Source organism: Protopterus annectens, chromosome 17.part0 (assembly GCF_019279795.1).
Source record: "Protopterus annectens isolate FY-2018-M chromosome 17.part0, PAN1.0, whole genome shotgun sequence".
Lineage (NCBI taxonomy): Eukaryota > Metazoa > Chordata > Ceratodontiformes > Protopteridae > Protopterus > Protopterus annectens.
The window spans coordinates 711,199,306-711,227,151 of record NC_056751.1 but is presented as its reverse complement, the minus strand read 5'-3'; the positions used below and the strand labels follow the sequence as shown (position 1 = coordinate 711,227,151).

Below are 27,846 nucleotides of genomic sequence, written 5' to 3'. Positions count from 1 at the left end.
TATGTCAGAAAACCATGTGAAGTCTCACTCATGCAGAACAAGTCAGGGATTATATACCATTTGGGGAACATAGCAGATATAGCAATGAGCAGGGCACAGTAAGTTATAGTGTAGGTATGTCACAGATCCAGAGTAGAACTTAAGTCGTGTACTATGTTGGACATATGACAAATATAAAGTTGGATGTTCTTTGTATGGCTCATTGTTTTGGTCATAACCTTTGAGATCTCTACCAGTGGATGAGGTCCAATATCTCTCTGGACTTCCAGAGCTTTGCACCCTTCCCTCAGACTAGGCTGATATCTGTCTCCCAGGAACATTGACATACACTGGATGTTAATACAGATGTCAGCCTGTGCCATCTTCAGTTCACATCATGCTGTATGAAAGTATTGGTCAGTTTAACTGTTCAGTTATCTAACATCTAAAGCCAAATACATAAGTACTTCATAAGTAAACTTTAATTATTTTCCTGATTATCATGGGGGGGGGGTGGTTCTTGTTACATATTGACTTGATGTACTAAGATGGTCTTACGTATCATTTGGCATAAAGATTTTCATTCCCAGTGTGTTTTTTTGTCTGGGACCTTTCCAAAATAGCCTAAATTTTTGAAGATCCTTTAACATAACACTTCTGGACTCCCAATCCCCTGCACACAGCAGGAAACCTGAGCAATCCCCTGCACACAGCAGGAAACCTGAGCAATCCCCTGCACACAGCAAGAAGCCTGACCAATCCCCTCACACAGCAGGATGCCTGACCAATCCCCTGCACACAGCAGGATGCCTGACCAATCCCCTCACACAGCAGGATGCCTGACCAATCCCCTACACAAAGTAGGAAACTGACCAATCTCCTGTACACAGAAGGAAGCCTGACCAGTTTTATAGAGTTCAGGAGCAGCACAATTACATATAAAAGACTCTGCAGCAAATATGGCAGTAATGTTTCTAGATGCTACCAAAGGATCTGCAGTGGTTTCAGTCCAGAATACTCTTCCCAATGAAAGAAAAAACAGGATCTTTGATTGACTTAGGAAGATTCTGTGTAATCCTGTCCTTTGGGGCTGTGAATTGTTATACACACATGATAAAATAACTGGCTAAAATTCTCCGCCAGTTGAAGGAAGTGATGGGAAAACCTCTTTGCAGGTAGGCAGACATGTCATTGAGTGTGAGCATAATGTTTTGGACACAGCATCCAGGGCTACAGCAATAGGCTAGTGATCAGGAGACTAGCCTAGCTGAGATTACAACCCCTGTCAGATGAAATAAATGCACAGGTTCTTAATATGCCAACAAAAAAACTGCTCTTCAGAACCCCATCTCATGAGGTATTTAAGAAGCAGAAGGAAAAAGGTAAAATAATAGTCAATAAAACAGTTATTCTACCTCCCAATACTCAGATATAATTTAAACTAATCCTTCAAACCTTGCCTCTTCCACTGCCATCAGATTATGGAGAATGAGGCAAAAGGCAAGACGACATTTCAGAAAAGAAAAAAGGATACGGAAATCTGAAAAGGAAGACTAGAACCTCGAATGGGGAGTTGTGATCATGTGCTGTCTGCTCTTCCTCACAGAAACCCAGCCCTGTCCTTAGACCACTCACAAGCTATGTCCAAATCTGGAGGTCTTTGAAACCTCTTTGCAAAATATTGGGAAACTGTCACAGAAGACAGATGAGTGCTGCAAATTGTGACTCAGGATGCAGACTACTGTCCCTGGCTGTCCCAAATTCCAAGGAATGCACATAACTGCCAGAGAGCAGACACATTTTGTGCACCCTCTGCTGAAAGGGAAGCCAACAAGCTGTGATAGAAAGAGTTCCTAGTTCACAAAAATGAAGGTATTTTACTCCTGGCATTTCTTAATGACAAAAAAAAAAAGATGGACCCCAGAAATGTATACTTGACTTTTCCATAATGAGCAGGTAACTAAAGGTTCTGAAGTTCAAAATACCTGCAATATAGGATCTCCTACTATTCCATTTCCCACAGGCCTTGATGGTTACTCTGGACCTAAAGGATGTGTACCTACCCATTCTGGTACACAGGGCCACAGGTGCTTTCCCTGATTTCAAACACTGGGATCCCATTACAATTTTCTTGCTTGCACTTTGATATAGCTGCTGCCTCCAGGGTGTTGACAAAATGTATGGTACCAGTCACAAACCATTGTAGGACAAAGGGCATCCATATTAATCCTTACCTAAATGACTGACTTATCCAGCCTCAGTCTCCGAAAGAGCTGGATAAGTCATTGACTTCCATCCTGACTTGCTTCTAAAGCCTGGGTTTTCTCTCTCTCTCTCTCTCTCTCTCTCTCTCTCTCTCTCTCTCTCTCTCTGTCAACCCAAGTCCAGCCTTTTCCCATGCAGGAAGTAGTCTTCCAAGGAGTTTTGTAGGCTACTGTTTGAACAGTAGGAATATCTCCCAAAGGACTTAGTAGACTTCATGACTCTCAGAAGGGACCACTTATCATCAAGGGAATTCCTAAGGATCCACGGCACATGACAGGCATTGACCAGCTTCAAGGTTCCTCTGGCAAGGTTACACATGAGGAAATTAGTGTTATCTCAGAAATGTGTATCAACAGCACAGCCAGTCCTTAAAAGAGGTATTCCTGTATAAAATACAACATCTCACTGTAGAGTCACCTTCTAATAAGGATCATGGGTGTCCCTTTCAGACAGAGATCATGGGTGTCCCTTTCAGACAGTTTGCTGAAACCATGACTAACTATGGATACCACAGATGTGGCCTGAGGAGTCCACCCAGTAAATATGAGCACTCAAGGCCCTTGGGACACCAGTATGATTGATCAACAGACATATCAGCATGTAGGACATAAAACCAGTGGTCCTGGCCCTAAGTGTTTTTAAACTACTCTGAAAAACAGGATTGCTGTCTCTCATCAGAGACAGTGCAACATACATACGGCAACACACCACTCAGCCAATCATTCTAGTTTTTGGGGATTCCATTGTAAGACATAGTGATGTCACCCTTACCAGGCTAAACAAGGAGAAGATGACAGTGAGCTGTAAGTCTGGAGCCATGATCTGCCAGATTACACATGCACTTAGGTCTTTAATCCACAATTACCAGTATGATATGGTTATAATCCATGTGGGCATAAATGATCTAAGGCATACATCACTGGACTATATGAAGAGAAACATAATGGAGCTCTCTGAATGAGTCCCAGGTGGGTATGAATCTAGCCTTGAGAAGTCTCCTACTTTGCCAGTGATGAAGCCACAGAACAAACAAAAAGTGACTTCAACAATTGGCTTAGTTTCAGGCATCACAACAAGGGGATCCAATATCTGTTAGCATGGAGAGACATGATCGACAAACCACAATGCTTTGCCAGAGATGATTTGTACTTGTCACCACTTGACTTCCGGATACTGGCAAAAATGTTATCTGTCCCCATAGTGCCTTTTTTTAGACCGTGCCAAATGGTGAAACCCTCCAACATAACAAAAATCACTCATGACTACCTAAAGGTACTGCTGCTCAGTGTTAGGAGTTTAAAAACTGCACTCTCTGGAAGCACACCTTACCCTGGAGAATGCAGACATATGTGCAGTCACAGGAACTTGGTTCAGTTCAGAACCATAGAAGGCACTCCGGCTATCAAATGCTACAATGCCTTTCATACATTTTGATCCCCCTCAACTCAGGATAAAACAAAGGTAGGTGGTGTCTCAGTGCTCATAAAGGACAAGTACACTGCTAGACTGGTCCAACAACATGACATACTTGAGCTGCTCTATGCCCAACTAACCACGGGTGCAACCCCCTTCCATATCTTTGCTATCTACAGCTCCCCTGACATGAGTCTGGAAAACCACACCTCCTACCTAAACCTACTGGAATCTCTTAATGTTTAGCCTAATGCCATACTTATGAGTGACTTCAACTACCCCTCCATAAACTGAGAGACTTATATGACCCGTAATTCACTTGTTCAGAGGGTTTTGGACTTCATCAATGCAAACACCCTGGAGCAACTAGTTAGCTCCCCAACTGGAGGTGCAGATATCCAAGGTCTAGTACTCATGAACATGGGGGGGTGCTGGTACTTCTCAGGCATTAACTTCTCCCTCATAAGATCTGATCACAAAATAATCTCCTTTAGTATTAAAACTGACCTAGAATCCCCATCAAACTCCAAACTTGTTAAGAACTTTGCTAAGGCCAATTACCTCAAACTAAGTGACAGCTAATTAAACTTTCAAGCCCCTCTGAACCCAGATGACACTGAGGCCTACTCTGAGTTATACATAAAAGCACTGTACAACCACATTCATAGCTGCATAGAGGAGGCAGTACCTGTCTGGTGGGACCCCTAGCTTAAATAGGCTATTTAACAAATGGAAAAAGAATCATATCCAGAACCAAGAAAGAACAAACAAAGCATTACAAAAAGACACTCACCAGTCTAAATAATCAAATTAGAGAGCTGGTCAAATCTGCCAAAGCAAACTATGAGGCAAAAATAGCCTCCCAGATGAAAGATAACCACAAGGATTTTTTAATTATGTTTGTAACCTCAGGGAAGTGCTCAGCAGTGTGCCAAGTTAATCATGAATGGCAACACTTACACCCACCCTAAAATTATAACAAACATAATGGTAGACAAGTTTAGTTCAAACCACTCATCACCTCCTACCACACCCGCAACCATCTCCCTACCAGTTGTTACAAGGGAATAGGTCCTTATTGCACTCGCTAAAGCCAGAAACACAGCCTCCATGTGTCCTGACAACATTCCAGGATGCTTCTTAAATAACTTAAAACATAATATATCAGAGTAACTAGAAATTCTCTTTAACTACAGCCTGTGACTGGCTTTTTCCCCAGAAGAATGAGGACTGCAACAGACATCCCTCTGCACAAGGAGACCTCATCTTCTGACCCAGGAACTACAGACCCATATGCTTGACCAGTCTTATCTGCAAGGCCATGGAAGGAATTATCATGGACCTGATTAATAACAGCATAGGCACTCTCCAAAAACTGGACCAGACCCAGTCTGGTTTTGTCAAAGGGATATCTTGCCTGCTCAATCTGGTGGACTTCTTCAAGAAAGTCACCAGGGCCATGGATGAGGGTAAAACGGTACACACCATCTATCTAGACCTGGTCAGAGCTTTTGACACAATCCACCACTCAGGGATCATAGATAAACTTACTGAGTTCGGCATAAATCCCTACATCATCAGGTGGTAGCCAACTGGCTCACTGAGAGAATACATCTGGATAGGTGAATCCACTTCCAATAAGAAACCTGTTACTAGTGGTGTCCCACAGGGCTCATTGTTGAGACCTTTCCTGTTTGGATATACTTCTCTGAAGTGAAGGCCAATGTTAGGGGCCTTTGGCTTACCAAGCTCTCTGATGGCTGTAAGCTGAGAGCAGTCATTGAGTCCCAAATGATGCTGACATCCTACAAAGAAGCCTAAAACTAACAAATGACTGGTGCCAAAACCATCGTCTTAGACTAAATTCTAAAATATGTGCAATCATTCCCTTTGATAAATTAGATATCCTTGCAAATTATAATATTGATATCACATCCCGAAAAGTTGACCCAATGGTGAGGGACTAGAAACACAGACAGATAACCTAAACTTTGACCACCAGATAGCTAAAGTAGTGAAGAAATCCTTCTGTGTGGCTCAACTTATAAGTAAAGGCATGGCATCAAGATCAAAGGAAGTCACAGTGCCATTGTACTTGGCCCTCATCAGGCCCATAATTGAGTAAAAGTCTCCCTTCTGCATGTACCTAACCGGAAACTTACAGCAAATGGAGCAGCTCCAGCGGTTTCTCACTAAAAAATACAAAGTATAAGACACGTCTAATGCAGACTGACTAAAGGCCCTGCCCCTTTACTCCAATTCATATAGTTTTTTGAGAGGGGCTTATCCCTGACCTACAAGGCATTCTCTGGTCCTGCCCTGATGAAAATGTTGCATATTTGCAAGAAAAATTATACAAGGATCACATGTCCCATGGACCAGACAACAGAACTTACTGGAGAGAGATTTGTATCTGAAAGACTACCTCTTCTATGGAATAAACTTCCCATCTTCATAAAACAAAGCCTGTCCCTCACTCTCTTCAAAAAGAATTTGGATAAATGGATGAGGAACTGTAAATTCACTTGTGGGGTACTGCCCGTCTCCCTTACATACAGAGGAACTCTGTAAAATGACACAGGGCTCCAACACCCAAAGATAAATTAGCCTGATACTACCCCACCCCATATGTGGGGAATTAAGAGATAATATTGTCATATCCTGGGGATTATTGGCTATGCTTATAAAGGCTCTTGTACCATTAGCCTAGTAATCACCTATGAAACACATTCTTAACCTCTTTGTGGGCTAGCTATAAAAGCTTGGAACATTACTTTTTAATCAGGAATTATTATCAGGGCATTTTACATTCTGTCCCTGAGCAACATTAAAGGAGATCACCTAAATACAGCTGTGACAGACCCTGATGAGTAGATTTTGAAGAGCAGTACCTCTTTTGGTGGAAACTGGGGGAGCCACTGCTTGTAATCGGGGAGGGACAGAGACATTTGGAGGGAACGCACCTTGAGGAAGTGAGGGTATGTTCTTCATGAATAGCCCATTGCATGTTCCTTCCCAGTGCCTAGCAGAATGTGTGTAATTAGGATCAGGGAGAAAAGGGGAAAAAAACATGAGCCACCTCTGATGGTTGTCTAAATGATAATCCCTCCCAGCTGACCTTCATCCAGTTTAGGGGAACAAATGGACCATTGGACATGAGGGAGGTGACGTTTTGCAGACAGTGGGGATAAAAAGATACAAAGTAACAGCTGTAACATTGTTCTACTTTTTTAACTTGGGAATCACACCTCCACCAATAATCAGGGGTATTTAGATAAAATTTGTTTAGTTTTATAAGGATTAAGAAACATGTATAGAAAATTATCCATGAAAGTAATCTTAAATGTGTACAAGAAGTAGAGTTAGGCAGTGCTAATAAAATCTGATTGCTATAATTATTGGACTCTTCCGTTTATATTAATGACTCAGAAGAAATCTGGCAAAGAATGGCTATTATGTCTAATTATCCTGTTAGAAAGAAGAGACAGAGCACCCTCTAATGTCCATTCATGTAATCGTTCAATGACGGGTATCTATAATATGTGTGGTTAAGTAAACTTTTTTGAAGTGCCTTTCATAAAAATATTCCACATGCATAAAACTTTCTTAGCAAAAAAAAAAAATGAGAAAAAGGAGTCAAGCAAACTAAACATTTAACTTCAGAAAATTAACACTATTATTTCTAAAAAAGGCCAACAACCGTATATATTTATGTTGTTGAAATCTTAATATGATTTCTCCTAGTAATCAGAGGATCACCATAAGAAATTTTAAATAGTTTTATCTTCTCCCTTGGAAATTTTTCAAAGCAATGAGAGACAGACACAAAATCCTCTTTATTATGTATGCAATTCCTCCACGATTTACTTACCAATTGCTTAAGTGTAAAAAGCCTTTTCAAAGAGAAATGGGTTGTAAGGGTCTATTATGAGGCTAGATTTGTTACTGGCTGTATAATAACATTACATCCACTATTTTTTTTTATTTATTCTTATTTTTTTATTTTAAGGTTTGAAAGGGAACAAATGTTAATTGGTTTGAATACATTAAAAGATGGATTAGGAACAGTTATGTCATCAACATACAGTGTCAGTGTAATGTTATTGAAATTGGAAGACTCACAAAACATTTGCATAGGAAATGTTTTGATTAAGTAAGCAAGGGATTCCACAGATAAGATGCAAAGGTAATGAAAAGGTGGGCATCCTTTCAGAGATCCATACTTGAAGGAAATCTTCTGCGCCGTAAATAAACCAGTCGTGGTCAAACTGCCGTTATTTCATTATTTTCATTTAGTTTTCTAAGGATGTAGATAAACAGGAAAAATAATTTGCAAAGACTGAGAAAAGGAAATGACAATAAAGCTTGTCGAAAGCCATTTAAATATCAAAGGGAAAAAGACATTAAGAATGTTTTAGGGTTCTACTATGAGACCTCAAAAGCTTAAAAGCCAATAAATCACTATGCTGAAAAATGCCTGAAACAAAGAAGGGCAAATTCTCAAACTGGAAGCTATTTTTACAGGTGGGTACCCCTGTCCTGTATCCTCAGTATGGCAGCCAAGCCTCACAGTTAGTCAAGTATGAAAAAGGGGAAACCTACCAAAGCAAAAGAATCATTGCTGGTGCATAAAAAAACTGCACCAGCAGTCCCAGTAGCAAATTGTTATCAGCATTTTAATCCTTGGCATCTTGTGACACAGACATGCAATGCTTGGGGAAGAAGAACTTGGTGACCTGAGGAGAAGCGAAGATTTAGTAATATTTACATTGCCAATATATTATTAATGTATAATATTAATAATATTCATGTTCCTAATTCAGTCTGTCAGTTGTTTATTAAGCAAAACTCCATACTGCTCAGAATATTTCACTGTGTTTGAATGTACAGAACCGTATGTCCCCAGTAGTCATTATAATCAGAATTTAATAGAGGGATATGATACTGTAAATATTGGATAAAGAAGATCTTTATTAGGTTTTGGTATCACAGAAGTTATGGGTTGTAGACAGAGCTGGATCATGGTCAGATTGGGCTCTAGGTAGGGTAAAGGCCAGGGCGCCACCACACAACCATTCCAGTGTCCTATTACTTGTAAAGGCCAGGGTGCCACCACACAACCATTCCAGTGTCCTATTACTTGTAAAGGCCTGGGTGCCACCACACAACCATTCCAGTGTCCTATTACTTGTCTGCGTCTTCCCAGTGACAGTAAGTTCAAGCCTGAAAGCGTACATACTATTTTCTTCTTTGTTTTTGCAGTGATTATAGAGATTTAGATTTAGTTTTAAAACTTTTATTTCAAATTTTATCTCACAAACACTGATGGATGCTTGATAAAACAAATCAGTACAAATCAGTCTCACCTTAAAAACAGACTTAGCATGAGCAACAGTAAACTTCTCTTCCCTGGAAATTCACATTCATTGTAAATGCACTAAATCACATGGTTCATAAATTCTAGGCAATCAGTTTGAAGACTATTATAATAACTGAAGGTCAGAATCAATCCCTGTGTATTCTGTCTATGAGGTAAATTCCTTAACCATCATACCAAAGCCCACATCCCATTGAAAAAGCACCGAAACTCACATTCATTTGTAATGGATCTGGCTACTGGTAGATTGTGTATCTTGATCCCTGGGCTGTTTTCAAACCGTGAGCCCCCAGCACACATTTTTAGGGTCATGCATAAATGCATGTGTTCTTTTATTTACCTTCCTGATTGTTGTAAATATTATTTATTTAATACAGCAGGATTTGTTAGAGCACATTTTAAATTTGTAGTTCAGACCATTTTTTTCAGTAAGCATTGAAACAAAATGTATGAACCAATAATGACAAAAGTACCCACTTCGGAACATTTCAACCATAAAAGGCCATTCAGAGTGCTTGTCATTTTAATCCACCAATATACTTACTCTACAATTACAGCCACTTTATCGACTGTGTACACAACATATCTGATTGTGATAAAAACAGCCATAGTAAAGTATTACAATTTACTTTACAAAAATGTACTTTAGTGCATGATAATGATTAGTTCTGCAAAGACAGACTAGTGACCTATTAACTTTATCAGCTCAGCAGGGTCAGTCATTTTAGTCACAGACATTTCCCAAACATTATAGCTACATTGTTGACTGTGTCCTTTTCAGATCTGTGTAAAAAAAAAAACAATAGCCGTAGTAATGACTAAAGTTGCATTTCAGATATGCTTCACACAAAAAACAGTAACCAATGTATCCCATCTTAATTGATGCACACATATGCACACTAGTCCTGCAAAGCCAGATTAAAGACTGTTTACAAATGACCAAAAGAACATAAAGCACCATCATGCACAGAGATCCCCCACTACCACTAGCAATTATAGCCAGTTTGATGACTGTGTACATCACTTGTTATTATGAAGAAATAAGCTGCATGTACTTTACTAGCATCATACCACAAGATCCAGATATTTGATCACAGTCTAAGTAGAAGAGTATTTATGAGAGCATAAGAAATATTAACCAACTGATAATATATGTTAAGTCAATAAGCACTATGTCTGCCGAAGTAAAAGTCATCAGAATAATTCCACATTTAAGGAAACTGTTACTAATGCAGAAGTTCCTGCTGGCAAACAGCTTTGCATTTCAGTGCTTCATCTACAAATGAGGTGCCTACTGCTCTTGAAGAAGAAATTGCTGCACTAAAAATGTGGTGTGCTGATGATGTTGCCATAACATTTGCTGAACTAGATCAGCTATACAATAGGGAATGGCTGGCAAACAGCAACAGGTTCATAGCTACAAGGCCATGCAGTCCTTCAGACCATTATAAAGCTTAGCCTAGATTCCCAACTGCTTCAACGCAGTCCCTTTTTAAGCAACTTGCTCAATGTCACACAGCAGGTGAATGAAGGTGGAAAGATTCAAACTCTGCACCCTTGCCACAGGAAGCAGCTTATTAACAACACAGAGCTTTAACCCTCTGTACTAACTGCCAGAGAAACAGTTTTTAAATAAATGCAGAAATCCTTAACATTGCGATCTTGGAGGGAAGACTATATCACAGTAATCTGCAACAATGACTACATAATGGATGCTAAACATCAGATGGTTGTTACCTTCACGCTAAATAATGCAGAACCTTTGACCTGACAAATGTCAACCCCTTTGTAGTTACTGGAGGGTATAAAGAAGGCACTGCAAAAGTCTGTTACTAAAATGTAACATGTTTAAACTACTAAAATGGAAACGGTTTGGATTCTGTTACACAATCCAGGCCTCTTCGTGAATTAAATAATTCATTAGTACAATAAATAATGCAAAACAGACAATATAAACTCTGCAGCAACTTTTGTTCAATAACCCATTAGTGTCACAAAAATCAGAAATATTACTGCATATAGCATATTTTTTCTTTCATCTCATTTTGACCTCCGTATTTCTTCACTGTCATCAAGAATAGATATCCCCTCTGACATCACTCAGTATGGGCCTGATCTACTTGAATGACTGATAATACAGTACTGTTGCAGCACACACCTCCAAAGTCAACAGAGCTAGATTGTGGATAAATGGGGCCCAACATAAGGTAAAGTATGTGGCCCCTGCTAGCTATACTAATATCCCATTACTTGGCTGTCTCTTTCCCAATTACACATAAACACTGTTCAAACCTGTCAATGTACATATTAATTTCTTCTTTACTTTTACAATTATTGCAGATATTTGGATTTCATTTAAAACGTTTATTTCAAATTGAACATAAAAACACAAGACAGATATTTTAATATTGAAAACAGACTTAGCATGAGAAACAGTAAGCCTTGTTTCCTTTGAAACAATCCATCAGGCAACCCATTAAATTACAACAGATGTGCTCAAATAGCATATAATGAAGTACAAATTATTGTCTATGTGAAAGGTGCAGGAATTCAAAACACAAACGCATAAAGCATTTGCTAACTGCCCTGGACAGCTCACTGCCCAAGTGTCCCTTTTCAGAGCACTGTCTGATGAAGTAGCTTGGTAGAAATAAAGGGAATCAAACCATGTATTACAGGAAACATCTCTAACAGCTCATAACCTTACTCATCTGCACTAAGTGCTAGGGGCTAGCACTCTTCATTCGACACCTCTCTGTCTGCAAAAAACAAGTCAAATTAATAGTGTGTGTGTGTGTGTGTGTGTGTGTGTGTGTGTGTGTGTGTGTGTGTGTGTGTGTGTGTGTGTGTGTGTGTGTGTGTGTGTGTAAGGGGGTGCACACACATGTATGTGTCTGATGTGGAAGAAAGGCATAGCAATCTGTTTTTGATATCCCTGCTTCCCTAGTAAACTCTGTGGATGGTGTTGGCTGTTCTTCTGATCACTATTGGAGTCAGATATGATTGGACAGAAATGAATGGATCTAAACCGTTGCTAGCCCATCTGGTGCCCTGTGTAGTCTCGCCAAGTAGCATCCCCCTCAAGTCTGAATTGAAGACCAAAGAAATGATCTTCTCAAAGCTGAAGACCAAAAAAAAGCTGTCCTGCTATATTGCTGCTGTATTAAGCTTCTACAAATGTAATGATCAGCTTGCTACAGTTAATTTACCACACTCGTAGCACTTCATTGTGCCTCAGCCATAACCATAAACGCAGTATCAGTATTCATTTCTAAAATGATGTTCTCCCAGCTTCAGAAATAAATTCTACTTCTGTACTCCCACATCATTGGCACCTGCGTTTTATGCCCCCTAACAACTTAAGGATTTGCCTTGCCCTAATTCCGCCTCGGGATAGATCACAAAAAAATGAATGCATTGTTCCACAAGTAAGGGAAGGAGAAGTCTAACTGATTTAGTACCCATTAAAACATATTTAAGTATCTGTTTTGCTTCAGTTGGTAAACATGTAAAATAAAGTTCATTAGGTAGCCTATAAACATGACATGTTTGTCACAACTTAAAGTTCTTAAAATTTCAGCAAAATAGAATGGTTTCAGTTTGCTATGTTGCTAGTTAATATCTTGTTTATGAGGAATTTGATGTAAAACCATAAATATTCTTTGTTTTTTTTACATTAATCAACTCAGCATTTATATTATTAAACTGTTATTCAAAATTATTTATTATCCCCTTAGTAGATACAGTCTTATTTTCCAGTAACTTCATCAGTTATAGAAAGGTCAGTTATAACTTGGTATTTTAGATTCCAGTTCTTCTGCAAACTTGATGGCCAAGCAAAAAGGCTGTCATTTATTAAACAAAAAGATATTCCATAAAGTGGCAGGATTTAAAGTTCATTTCAAACAATGCATCTCAGAGTTCAGCATATAGCTATTTGTTCTTGCTTGGAAGTTTTGGTAATTTAGAGAGAAGGCAATGGGCATTTGACAAAACATATTATTAACCTTCGAAACCTACATTAATTAGTCGTGATCAGAAGCATAGCAGCAAAAGATATTTTAACTAAAAACTATGATCAATGAGACCTTTAGAAGTATAGACTTTATCTGTTCTAGTGCACACATTATACATTTTACAATAATATATATACACACACACACACACATATATATATAAACTGAATATCATCAGCAAATCCAGGTGACCCAAAATCAATTAACAAGATGGCCTAGTTTGAGTTGAACAATTTAAGTTGCCACCCAACATCAAACTTCCATGTGCCTTAACTCATAAAGTGTAACAATTAAAAGTTTCAGGTATAAATAAACAGAAATAAAGTGTATAGTCATCCAGATTCAAAATAGCGCCATGTAAAGAACCCTTATTACTTGCAAAAGTATGTATAAAAAGAGCATGTTTAAAGAATTGCTAAAAAGAATAACCCCACCACTCTGTTCTAGATTTATGAAAAAGGAGGAAGAGACCGCTGTGTATCTAGATCTACTTAACTTATGATGTGCCCCCTTATCTATCTGAGCACTACTAGATAGGGGCCAAGGGTACTAGCTGCTAGTACAAGGGTCTAGGGAACTACTAAAGGGGCGGTGAATACCGCACAACGTGGCTGGGCTAATATATGCCTTTGGGCAGATAGCCCAGTACCAACCTATGAACCTATGAGTTTAGTGCAACAAAATAGCATCTGCTTTTACTATCATGAAACGCTTGAAAAGTCTCATTCTTTCAATACAGTAAGAAAAAAACTGCCCATAATCCAACTTAATTGATACAAAGCAGGAAGTCTGATCAACTTTAGAATAGGAAAAATGAAAAACAAATGCCTTGACTAAGGTAAAAGGAACTTTGAAAACTAAGCTGTTAAAAAAATATGGTAAACATGCTTCAGCTGGGGTGTAAAATACTAAGATACCCAAGTTATTTGTATTTTCTACAAAAAGATGACCTTTGGCCTCTAGCCATACAACCATACAAGTTATAAGGACGGGGAGGTAAAGAGAATGGTAGTCCAAAAGCAAAGGCCTGCCGGCAAAAAGTGGCGTTTTGTTCTCAGTAAGTTGAAACTGAACCTGTGCCAATTCCAAATAAATCTAACCCAAAAGGAGCCATTGTTTGGAGGTCAGAGCAAATGCCAACCACATGCAGGCTGATAATTTAATAGTATTTCACTCTACCAAAAATTAAGTTCCCACATTATGGCATATTATGAAACAATATAAAAATATTCCAGATGTACTGTCAAGAATATCGATTACATAGATTCAGGTGATAAGATACACATTTCCCGTACCCCTTTCATGATCTCCCTTTTGACAACAATTCTGTTTTATAGTTTGAAAAGAATCTTAGACTGAATCATAACTGTAAAACCAGCAGGATGAGTAGTAGTTTCTGAAGGGAACAAATGTCATGCAGGATAAAACAGTATATAAAAAGATATGGGCACTATCATACATTTAAAGTGTAGGAAAGGTTGTATGTGGTATTGAGCAGTTGTGGAAAGCTCCAGACAGAGTTAGCACACTAAGAGATAAGCACGTACAAAGAGGCTCAGGATAGTGTGAGGTGATCACCATGGGTATACTGAAGAGTTGTCATTGTGGTTTGAAGGTGCCATGCTGGTGCTATGTGTTGGTGGTGGTCTTTAAATTAAAAGCTTAGTGCAAGACCATCATTTTTTTTGTTAATTAAATATTATCCATTCGGAACAGGTTCATCTTTTCATAGGGTAACCATGCAGCACTGGTCTGAATAGATGATTTACTCTGACCCACACAGTAAGCAGGTAGATGTTGAGAGCTTCAGTTTCATGGCATTGTGTTGCAGTTTTGCCAGCAAATTATGGCCTTAGCCTTTCGTGTTATAACTGTAATAACTTTACTCTAGGATAAATAGAATGCTAACTATGAGAAATGCAAGGCCAACAGTGATGGTTTAATTCTTTTTGTTATATAAATGCAAGAATAAAACTGATTGTTGGTCTCATCTTGTGTACTGTGAGATATGGACTCAGAAAACTGCACTGTATTGTTGGCAGGCATTCACTGTAGGAAGTTTCAACTTCCCACAAACTTTATGAGACTATTTAGCATGAATATTACCTGTTGCTAATGTAATTCTCCATTTTGATTCTTTCAGTATGGGACACCTTAATGATTCCATTTACAGTGGGTGTGGTATCAGCTCTGTTTGTCGGTATCACGATAATTAGCACAGTAACCTGCTGCTACCTGAGGAAGCTAGCGAAGAGGTGATGAACTCCAGAGCATGATGGGAAATGGATGGTAAGTATCACTTGGCTGTTGGAGTAAAACAGCACTGTTTAAATTTTATAGATGTACAGGCAAAAGTGTGAACTGGGCTGTGGACAGAAAGGGGTAAAATTCAGAAGCAGAGGTGGAACTTTAAAAGTGTTGTGTCCCTAATAACTCTTGCTCAGGTACCCTGTTAGTTCCTTTACTGTTCCAAATGCTACTGTTGTCTGTATTCCAAGACTTATCTGGCTCCATCATTCCTCTCCAAAGTTTTATTTGCCATTAGCATTTCTATGCTGTCACACCACTGCAATTGCATTCCTTCACAAAGCTATACCTGCTTTCAGTACCTTTAATGAGGTACACAAAACCAGCAATATATTGTATATAGTGCATGTATATAGAGTGCTTTGTCAGCCACTCTGGATATAATGTCATTTATTTGTTGCTTTTATATCCTAGAGCCATTTGTGATATTCGCTTGGTATGCAATGTATTTATATACTGCCTGCTGTCATTCCCTCTGTGTATAATGTCATGCATCTCTTGTGTTCATCCAGGACTGAGACAGAAATTGGATCAGTACTCTACCCTGTTAACAAATTCAAAATAAATTAAATAAATACATCACCTCTTTTCAGAGGACTTAACTAATAATCATTACCTTCACTGTGCCACCACAGCCTTATATTCTCTTGTACAAGGACTTCTCTGTCACAAATATCCCATCATTTTCCATACTTTTGCATGCTGTCTCATCACCTTTCCTTAAGGTTTTACACGTCCCAGGTAGTCTACCATGGTATGATAATCACTTCCTCTGCAGTAGGCCTTATATTTTACCAGTTACTGCATTAGCTCTTTTACCAAAGCAAGCAGCCCTCTCACTCATGTTCAAGGCCTTTCTTTTTATCCATGTGCCATCATGTCACCATTATGGAAGTGTCTATCTTATTGCCCCAGTCAAGGACTCAAGGGCTTGGCTGCCATGAATATTTAGCTGTTCCTTTACTGAGGCTCACAGGTCACCGCCCCTCATTAAGGACTTTCCTATTGTGAAGTTTATGTCCACCCCATTACTGAGGTGCCCATCATCATTACCTCATGTAGTGGACCTCCTCGCCACAAACATTCCATCTCTTCCCTCGCTGTAATTGCCAGCTGTATTTCCTGTCTTCATAAATATGCCTTTCACAATACCCCTATTTATTTTATACCTTTCACAATACACCTATTTATTTTTCTTCCATGCTATCCTTCTGCAGTCAGAGCATGACATCTGCAAGGAGCCAGGAAGTTTCAGTTTTAAAGAAAAAAGCAAGAGGGCATGTAAGGTGTCACTAAAAGGCATGAGGTTTCTTGGATGTATCTTACACAGATTTTATTTTGTTCGTTTGCTGTGTTACACGAATTCCTGAGTAAAGTAATCAGTATTTGGAATTTACATGGTTTCCTTACAGATCTTAAACATAGTAAAAACAACTAATCTGCGACTCATACAGACCCACGTTTAGTACACAGCATAAGCAACACATGAATTGCTACTACTATTGCACAGGACACCACAAGTCTGCAAAAAAAAGAAAAACACATTAGAAAATATCAAAGAGAAATAACATTAGATTAAAAAATATGGAGCGGTGTTCTGTGATGGCATGATGTTTAAACAGTGTTTCTGTGTTTTATTATTTTTGTCTTTGATGTTTAATTGTGTGATTCACCAACTATTTGTGTGGTTTTCTTTATGCCCTTTTCTGCTGTATAATTTTGGTCTGTTTTGGATCTGACTTGAAACTTGTTGACGTACTGTTATTACAACATTCTGTTTGAAGTCACATACCAAATGTGTGCAGTTATACTTCACTACTTCACCCATGCAGACCCTGTTTGCAATATGCTTGACTCAAGGATTCATACCTCAATTTCTTAGCCTACGGGCTGAAATGCATTTTAAAGAGTATTGCAATATTTTATGACTTGTTTATTAACATTTATAAAGGAAATGGAGCATTAATTGTGGAACACTGAAATTGTGCTGTGGTTTACTAAATGATGTGATGTGAAATCCAAATGAGTGACATTCAGTAAATTATTTCTATATACTTAAAGATTGTATGTGTAGCTTCCCAGCAACTAAATCAAGTAGTTCTTTCTTAAGTTTTAATTAACTAGATCATATCAAGAAAGGATTATCAGCCTTGTCCTGCTTTTTTAGTAAGTTCAACCACTGGCTTTATTTCTTCTCCTCCAGCACAAATAAAACCTCATTCACATAAATCTGATATCTTGTATTTTTGCCTTGGACAAAATGCCTCTAACATTTGATTGGCATTGCAGAAAATTGAGTGATTTAACTGGTTGCAAGGGAAACAGAAATACAGTTGGAGATATAATCGTTATTCATTTAGTACCAACAAAAAAAGCCTCAACCTACAGGTGGGAGCGTTTTCATGTAAAATAGCTAGTTTTACATGTATGTCTAAAATTCTGTCAGCTACTTAGAAAATCATTTATTAGAAAAGACACTTTCAAAAACAGTGAACAGAAGGGCATCAAAAACGGTAGTATACCTAGATACTTATGCAAATGCATTAGACATTCCTTAAGACAGTAAAATATCAAATTTTGTGGTGATTTCAAGGTTATTCTTAGCAGAGTGTCATGATTTTGTAGATCCATTACCAGAAACTCAGGATACTTTTGCATCCCTATTAGGGAGTCATTTTACATAGAGTAGAGTATTATAAACATACCTGCAGGTGAGATGGAAGAATTGTTCAGGCAGCCTTTGACCATTAACACATAACAAAGGTGTTTATATAACTGTAATGGACTTTTTTCCAGTGGCACCTGAGCCAGCCATTTGACAGTGTGCTGTAGATCAGACACAAAAAGTAGTACCAATACAAAATATAAACAATTATTAAACAATAAGTAGGGAAGCAGTAAAACGTTTACCTTGCTAGTATTCTGATGGCTGTAACATATTTATATCATTTACTTTCATTTTACAGAGGACCAGAAGATCAATTACCAGAATACCAAAATTATTTCTCATGTTAAACTACAGAGTCAGGGTCTACAATGTCGAACTGCTGTTCTTACCTCTTGCAGGACCCATGGTAGTACATATTCCTGGGTCCACAGCAGTACAGAGGTTTGATATTCAATGTTTTTCATCATTGTGGGTACCGACATTGTAATTTAACATTGTCATCATCTCAGGATTCCATCAGTTTTCCCGTCCTTGTTAAAAGTGATAGTAAACCTTTATGTGTTTGTCTTTCAGTTATTGGCACTTGCAGCTTCATTCAGAGTTCCTCTAGTCTCCCTTTCATTATTACATAGTCTGAAAGAAAACCTGCTGAATCTGGTATTACCAAAACATGTTCCTCATGTTGCTGTTTCTATTTTCAGACACAGAAGTATTTACAAATAAGTTGTTTCATCTTTCATTTCAGCAATGGTGTAGCTTAGTCTCAAGGAAATTTCTGTCTGCAGGCTAAATTGTCAGACAGCAGGGTCTTAGTCATTCAGACATCAAGAAATCAGAGTAGACCTTAAACTGCTAGTTCAGAAATTCAGTTAATCCCTGATTGTAAGTGCAGTAAGTCTGAAAACATACAATGCATAGCATTTCTTCATGTTACAGGGAGATAAACACTGAATGTCTGCAATGCATTTGAGTTTTGATGGGGCAGGAGAGTAAGTATTGCAGTGGCAAGGCACAAACTTCAGCGATACTATGAGTAAAGGAGAAAACTGCAGTATATCCTTCATTTGTGACTGAACAATGTCAGGTATAAAAGTACTGAAGCTCGTGTTAAGGAAGTAAATAATGAAGTCAAAGGCTTTGAGATAGGTGAGTTACATGATTCATTAGTAAGGAACATAATTGTTTCTGGCATCAGATTTGACATTGGATTAAATAACCAACATGTGGGCCATAAGTGAAATTACCCATCACAGTTTGAAGAGCTTACAGAGGGGAGCTGATTGTGTCAAGTAGCTTGTGAGACAGAAAAACTGAAACATGAATGAAGTAGTAGTAAAATGAGAATCACAGGTAACATGAAAAGCATAAAAGTCATGCAGTTAACTTCTGCATGAGCTATAGGAATAAGTGTGATAAAAAGAAATGTCCATTGATTAATTCAATGTGTAGAAACTGTAAAAAGAGAAACCATTTTGCTAAAATGCAAAAAAGGAAAGAACGTTCAGTTGAGCAGAATGTGTGTAGAAAATCAATTCAAGAAGATTATTTTTGTATGCATTATAAGTGTTGAGTAAACATAGACTGAAGAGTGCACAAGAAATTAGCACAGATAATTTACAATAATGTTATTAGTCAGAAATCTAGGATAAGATATTCAGAATTAATAAAATAATCAAAGTATTGGATTTAACCAAGGCACTGGAACAGAGTCTGGTATAACAACTTGTCTTGTGTTCAAAGTTTTTATCTGAAAGTAAATAACATAAAACCTTTGATGAATAAGTCTCTTACTTATTGTGGTCATCATGCAAAACCACTGAGTAACAATGTGATTATTTTTGAATATAAAATTAAGAAACACAGGTTTAATTTCCAAATATTGGAAATGGAATCTCCATCAAAATTGAGTCAAGTGACTTCTCAGACGCTTGGTATGGTAAAAAAAAAACATAATGATGTAAAAGTACTTTGCAAAGTTGTGAATTTGAAGAATTAGTATTTAGGGCTGTTAATTAGGAGCTTATTGTATTCAGACAGAGCCTGCAGTGTTGTCAATAGTACATGCTCCAAGAAAATTTCCATTAACTTTAAGGAGCAGAATCAAGAAGGAGCTGAGCAAAATGAAGGACATGGGGTGAAAATTAAGAAACATGTTGAGTCTACTGGATGGGTAACCAGCATATATATTTTGAAGCTGAATAAAATTTGCATTTGCATAAATCTGCAGGATCATAATAATTATGTTTTTTTTTTTAATGAGGAAGTGGCTTTAGCTGTTCCAAGAATTAAATATTTTTCTGAACCTTCTGAACCAGATTTGACACATTAAACTTGATGTGGAATGTTTCAGGCTGTATACTTTTAATCCACATATGGGAAATGTTATTTTAATGTGAATTAACCGGTCATTTTACAGGCAATGCAATGCGGAATATAACAGGTGAAGATTAAACCATCACATATTAGTGCAGCACCTTTCAAGTAGAAAAAGAGGTGCTCACATAAACAAGTGGTAACGACACTTTTTATCATATATGAGTAATGAGTAACAATAAAAATTCAACATGAGCTATTACAGACTGCATTCAAAAAGTCATTGTGGAAAACACAACCAAGACTGCAAATAATATCATTGTGATTATATAAGTTAGACTTAATATTGAAATATAAACTATAAGAAGAGATTTATAGATCATCTAAGCAGCGTTGCTCATACTGTATTACTGATATTTCCAGAGCAACAAAAAGATTTGCTTGTTGATGAACTGGAACTTAATAACGCAATTCCACAGTTGCCAATGACTGAAAAAAAAAAGCGTAAAGAGTTTCAGAGATGTAAATTCTTCAAGAAATATCTATATAGGGTTGGTTAGAACAAGACAAGTATGTTTGTACAAGCAAAACAGGATATTCGGAATTGTCCTGTGCATACTAGCCGTTCAAGGAAAAAGTGTAGCATATAATGATATATAAATATCCTTACCACTCATGGGCAGTGCTTCATCACATTGACACTCGTGTTCAATTTCAGAACATTCAGTAAGCCAACTATCATAAAAAATACTCTAGATAACAAAACAGAGAGCAAAAGGAAAACACACAGCTTCATGTTGTAAGCAGTCATAGTAAAACACCAAATATAAAATCTCCCAACACAACTAATGCATTAACACATTCAAAAAAAAACACACAAAAACACAAGATTTATATGGGGACTTCACCACTCTATTCCCCTTGACATGGGGGCTCTAAACCCGCACCCCATCAGGTACATAAACTGACACCACAGTTGCATAGCCATAACCAAAGAGAAATACCATGCAACAACCCAAAGTCACTGTTATACAACTCAATTAATCCTGCAATCCGTGCAGAGCGCATTCAGCAGCATGTAACAACTAAAGCAGATGTCAAAACAAGCTGTGCATGCAGTAAGGTGCCAGAGAAAAAACTGTGTGTATATGTGTGTGTATGTGTGTGTATATATATATATATATATAGTTTCACTTCATAATCTCGAATTACTGAAATCCCGAATTTCAGAAACCCAAGACTATAAAGTCTAACCATTCAAAAAACCGAAACCCACAATCCCGAATCACACAATCACAAACATACATACACCATACAGCATATAACACACACACAATTTCACCCACAGCACACAAACCACACAACCCTACACTACATATAAGCAGGGGGGCAAGCACCCCTGCATCCCCCCATGTGGGGGGCTGTGCCCTCCACACACACCCTGCTTATATATACCAACTCCGAGGTCACATATAACATAAAAAAAAAAACCTCACACCACGCCATCCGCCACTCGCTCTCACACAAATACACATCAAACATACACAAACACCAACAAATCCAACACTCATACTTACACCTCCCTACCCTTACCCACACACACATGCAAAAACGCACACACACACACACACACACACACACACACACACACACACACACACACACACACACACACTCACCTGCAATCTCAGTCACCATAATGCTACACGCAACGAAATGCATAAGCGCGGATTTGAGATATTCAAATTCCCACTTATACACTTTCGGCATTCTGGTTTTCAGCTTCATGGTCTCGAGTTACTGAATTTCGAGATTTCAGTAACTCGAGATTATGAAGTGTAACTATAGATATATATATATATATATATATATATATATATATATATATATATATATATATATATATATATATCCAACTTTCATAATGCCGAGACGAAAAAGCCGATAACCCATAAAACTCACGTCCCGGAACATGACTTTCCACTTCAGGTAAGTAACTGTTTGGCCACAATGTTGAATTTTGCCCCTTACCCCCATGGTAGTGCGATCTCGGAATTGGTATGCTTAGTTGGGGCAGCCACAGCCCCCCCACATGTGCGAGTTTACTTTGCTTCAGTTTTAATTTATTTTTCAGGTTGGCCAAGTGGTCAGTCAAGCTGGAGTTTTCACTTTACTGATACCTTTAATGGAGGCCCATGGGATATATGCAGATGACCCCTTAAAACACATCATGTGTTTTAGCTACATGGCTTCTGAATGTCCATGACTTTTTTTTTTTTCTTTACTTTTTAAGTCTTAATGGTTGCATTCATGCCAATAAAACCAAATCTGCTAGCAGTGGATATGCATGTTTTTTATATATAGTTAATTTGGTCGACAAGCAGTTTTATGTGGGGGGCTTCGCCCCCCCCCCCAACTATATATATCAACTCCAGGATCGCACAACATTGGGGAGGGGGGCAAATCTGCCTGTCGACCAAATGACTTGTCGACCAAATGAGTGTCGATCAAATGGCTTGTCGACCATCTCAGGTAGACCCATAGATATATATTTATTTATATATCTATAGAGCGAGAGAGAGAGAGAGAGAGAGACTCTTCAAAGGTTAACTGTTATAGTGATACATGCCATGTGATCACCAGTCTGTCAGTTCATCTATACAAAGCTACTGACTAAATTGTCTCCTAAACAGTCTTTCATATCTTCAATATTGATTCACAGCGGATTGATCAGGAACTGCCATGCCATCTGGCACAGCAGCTGCTTGATCAGTAGCACTTGCATCAGGACTTTTTCTACACATTTGAACATTTGAACACAGAGAGAGTTATAGTGATGTCCTTCAAGGATGCATCTGCAGTCCTTACAAATGGGTTGTCCTGTCGTCAGGCAGCCCTTCGGTCGGCCGGATTCCAAAGTCTGGGTCTGGCTTCGGCTGGTGTCACACTTTACCCGACGTCATCGCTGCAGTTTTTCGGGTATAAAAGCATCAGCCGACGCCATTTTCCTCAGTCTTTCTTGCCGCGTGGCGCCCGAAGCAGAAGCTGTTCGCAAGTGCCGGTCGGTCAGATCCAGATATTACTACTACCGAATACTACTTCGAAGACTTCTAAAAAGCTAAGTACCCCGTTGGGGACTCTTTCTTGCCTCTGCCGATGTCAGAGAAAGTGAATAACTGTTTATCTTGTGGGAAACAAATACCTCATAAAGATTTCCACTCCTACTGCATACATTGTTTAGGCCCAGACCACGACGTAGCAGCTTGTCTAGCCTGTGCTTTTTTTAACCGACGGACGCTTAGACGTCGGTCGGAGTTTGCTGAGCAGTTTTTCGGCTCTGATTTTGCCTATATTATGCCATCGGATCCTCCGACAACGCAAATTACCAAAAAACGCAAAGAAAAGGACCGACACTCGCGGTCCGCGGTTTTGGCCGAAACCGCGGTTAAGCAAACCACGAGTGTCTCGGTTTCGGCCGAAACCGAGCAAGCGGTTCTTTCTTCAGCCGAAACCATGCCTTCTACCGAGGCCTCCTCCAACCTGGTAGAATCGGCTTCTGAAATCCAACCTTCTGTTGCGGTTTCTCAGGAATTATCAGACACTATTCCCTTGGATATTTCGACCCCTGCATGTGGAGCTGCTAGGCCTCCTGCAGCCATGTCTATTAAGGCCTTTGCCAGGGCTAAAGCAGCCAAAGCTTCAAAAACGGTGCCTGCCAAACTCCCCTCTTACAGGCCCAGCACCAGTTCCCATATGCTTTCTTTGGCTGAGGATCTCATTTCTTTAATTCGTGGATCCCAGCCTCATCCAGACAGGACCTCTCACCCACCTCCAGAAAAGAGGCCTAGAGCAGAGCCCCCTGAGCCAGTATCCACAGATGATTCCTCTGATGACTCAGAGCATACAGACCCTCCTGAGGCTCCTTATTCCCCTTACGAAGACTCTGATGCTGAAGAGTCCATTCCTTCAGCCTCTCCACCTGAGGAATTTTCCTTTGGGGAAACCTTGCATGCTATGAGGGAACAATTTCAGTGGCAGGGCCAAGATTTCTCAGACTCCAGAAAAAGGCTTAGAACCTTTCTACATTTGCCACAACATAGGCCTTTAGCTATACCTCCAGTTCTTTCTGTTGTAGATGATGCATTTAAGGATGCTTGCACTGCTCCTGATTCATTACCTCCGGCCCCTGCTAAGCCCGATAGGTTCTACAGGGTCCCGGACACTCATCACCATTTATACAAGGCTCCTTTTGCAGATCCAGAGATTATCTTCCAGGGCCCTAAAGCTGTAGCAACTACATCTACTAAAAACCCCCTCCCCTCTGAATGGGAATCCAGGTCCTTAGAGAGATGGGGTAAAAAAGTTTACACCTCTGCTACTTTGTCAGCTAGGGCTTTGAACTGCCAATTTCATATGATTCAATATCAAGAGTTTATGCTTGACCAGTTAACTAAAAAGCTGTCCTCTGAAGAATCTTTAGATAAAAAATATGTTCAGGAAATGGTACATAACATACAGCAGGTTAGTAACCATTCTTTAAAATGTGGCTATGATGCACTGGAGGCTTCCTTTAGATCAGCCATGACTGGCACAGTTATCAGGAGACATGCATGGTTGAAAGAGCAGGCATTACCAGACCATGTCAAATCAAAGCTTTTGGATGCACCCATGGACAAGGTCAATTTATTTGGTTCCCCTGCACAGCAGGTACTAAAAAAGATGGAAGAGAAGGCGAAATCTGTACAAACAGTGAAAGATTTCTTACAGGTTCAACCTCCAAGGTTTAGCAGGAACTGGCCCTCCAAGAATTGGTCCTTTCCGGACTCCTCTAAGACACAGAGAGGCAGGAATAGGCGTTCAAGAGGCAGAAACCAATCCAGGGGTGCCTACAGGGGATGCCAGTGGCAAGGTAACAACCAGCGAGGCACGGACGCAGCCACCACCACTACAACAACACAATCACAGTGACTTGGCTGTGGCACCGCCTACCAGGGAACAACTGGAAGCACCCTTAGGCGGAAAGCTAACCTTATTTTCAAAGAACTGGCATTGCATCACAAGGGAAAAATGGATTTTGCAAACTATAGACAAAGGTCACAGGTTCCATTTCCATACTCTACCAGGAAAGAGAGGAATGCCAAACCTACCACCTACTCAAAGGGCAGAAGCTCTAAAACAAATATCTCAGCTATTAAGAATGAGAGCTGTGGAAAAGGTACCATCTATGGAGCAAGGAAAGGGATTTTACTCCAGACTCTTCCTGGTACCAAGAAAAGAGAGCAAATGGAGGCCTATTCTCGACCTGTCCGCTTTAAACACATTCCTTATTGTTCCAAAATTCAAAATGCTGACCCTACAGCAGCTTCTTCCCATGCTGGGCAAGGAGTCTTGGCTGGTAACTCTAGATCTCAAGGAGGCATACCTGCACGTCCCCATACGACCAATTTGCAGAAGATACCTCAGATTTCTTGCAGGATCAGAGCATTATCAATTCTCAGCATTGCCCTTTGGCTTATCTACTGTGCCCAGAGTGTTCACGAAATGCCTGGCATCAGTAATTGCTCATTGCAGACTTCAGGGGATCCAAATTTATCCCTACCTGGACGACTGCCTGATACAAGCGGACAACAAAAGCAAGCTAACAGAAGACTTACAAAGAGTCATTTACCTGCTGCAAGCCCTGGGATATACAGTCAATATAAAAACGTCAAGGCTGATTCCATCCCAAAGAATAACCTTTCTGGGTGCAGAGCTGGACACATCAAAACAAATGGCATTCCTAACTGCAGAAAAGAAAGAGCAACTACCTCTCTACTTCTTGGCATTAACAAAGCAGAACCATCTAACTGCAAGAAAAGTACTACAAGCCCTAGGCTTCATGGCATCCTGCATAATTCTGGTCCCTCATGCCAGACTGCATATTAGAAAGCTACAGTGGTACCTAAAGAATTTGTGGTCCCAACACAAGCACAGCCTAGAAACCAAAATTCCAATAATCCCATGCCTGAAGCAAGAGTTCCTATGGTGGGCTCAGGCCTGTCAATCAAACACAGGATTGCCCTTCTGCAACAGTCAACCAAGCCAAACCATCACGACAGATGCCTCAGACCTCGGTTGGGGGCACACATGCTGGGCAAGTGCATACAAGGCTTATGGACTCAAGACCAGCTGCGCCTGCACATAAATCTAAAGGAAATGCTGGCAGTAAAATTGGCAATCCAGTCATTCAGACCATTTCTCCAAGAAGGTCAGTTGATGATAAGGACAGACAACACCACAGTTATGTGGTACATCAACAAACAGGGAGGCACACATTCATATCCTCTATGCCGGCTGGCACTGGACCTATGGGATGTGGCTCTGAGCTACAACATTCAGTTACAAGCAATTTTTGTACCGGAAAAGAAAACATTCTAGCAGACATATTAAGCAGAACTACCACAGATGCCCACGAATGGATGCTGCATCCGGACATCTTCAAAGCCATCACAAGAGAATGGGGATTACCACAAATAGACTTATTTGCATCCCCACTCAATCACCAGCTAAAGAAATTCTGCACAAGGACGTACCACCCACTTGCTTGGAAGGTGGACTCCCTATCTTTCAGTTGGAAAAACCTGACAGCATACGCATTCCCACCACTTCCTTTGATGCACAAGGTGCTTTTGAAGATCAAAGAGGAACGTCCAAGGATCATTCTGATAGCTCCAGACTGGCCAAGACAACATTGGTACCCATTGCTGAGGAGCATGTCTAGGGAACAAATATGGACACTACCCCTGATCCCATTACTGTTAACACAGAACAACTACAACATCCTGCATCCAAACCTGAAAACTCTGCAGCTAACTGCCTGGAACATTACATAAGAGCAATTAACCCAAATTTATCCCAAGACATAATCCTGGAGGCTCGTAGACCTTCAACAAGAAAGAATTATGCAGCAAAATGGAAAAGATATCTCATTTGGAGTACTGCAAAGGGAGAAGATGTGGCACTGGTAAACATAGCCAACATCCTGGAGTACTTGGCAGAGCTCTTCCATACAGGCCTGTCCTATTCTTCCATCAAGATACATGCATCAGCTATTTCAGCAGAATACAGCTTGGATCCTCCTGTCTTCTCTCATCCTCTGCTCAGACAGTTTCTGAGAGGAATTAAAAATGTAAAACCTCCCAGGAAACCACCATTGCCAGCATGGGACTTGAACTTTGTGCTAGAAAATTGACACTTCCCCTTTCGAACCAGCAGCAACAGCAGAATTACAATACTTATCCTGGAAGACTGCTTTCCTGCTGGCAATAACCACAGCAAGAAGGGTCTCTGAACTACAGGCATTAATGGCAGTGCAACCCTTCCTGATCTTCCATCAAGATAGAGTGTCCATGAGAACAAATCCTACATTTATGCCTAAGGTGGTATCCAGAGTGTCTTTAAATCAGGCTATCCACCTACCTACATTCTTCCCCAACCCACAGAACAGGGGAGAAAGACTCTTGCATACC

General features: G+C 39.5%; 1 protein-coding gene across 1 annotated transcript in view; it reads left to right on the top strand.

Annotated features, from left to right (window-relative positions):
* The window catches only part of IGSF8 (immunoglobulin superfamily member 8), a 500,226-nt gene that overhangs the window by 369,895 nt on the left and 102,485 nt on the right, over window positions 1–27,846 (top strand). Inside the window, exon 6 of the mRNA XM_044059079.1 lies at window positions 15,194–15,339. Coding sequence (XP_043915014.1) covers window positions 15,194–15,309 — 116 coding nt within the window. The 3' untranslated portion in view covers window positions 15,310–15,339. The remainder of the gene's footprint in view (window positions 1–15,193; window positions 15,340–27,846) is intronic.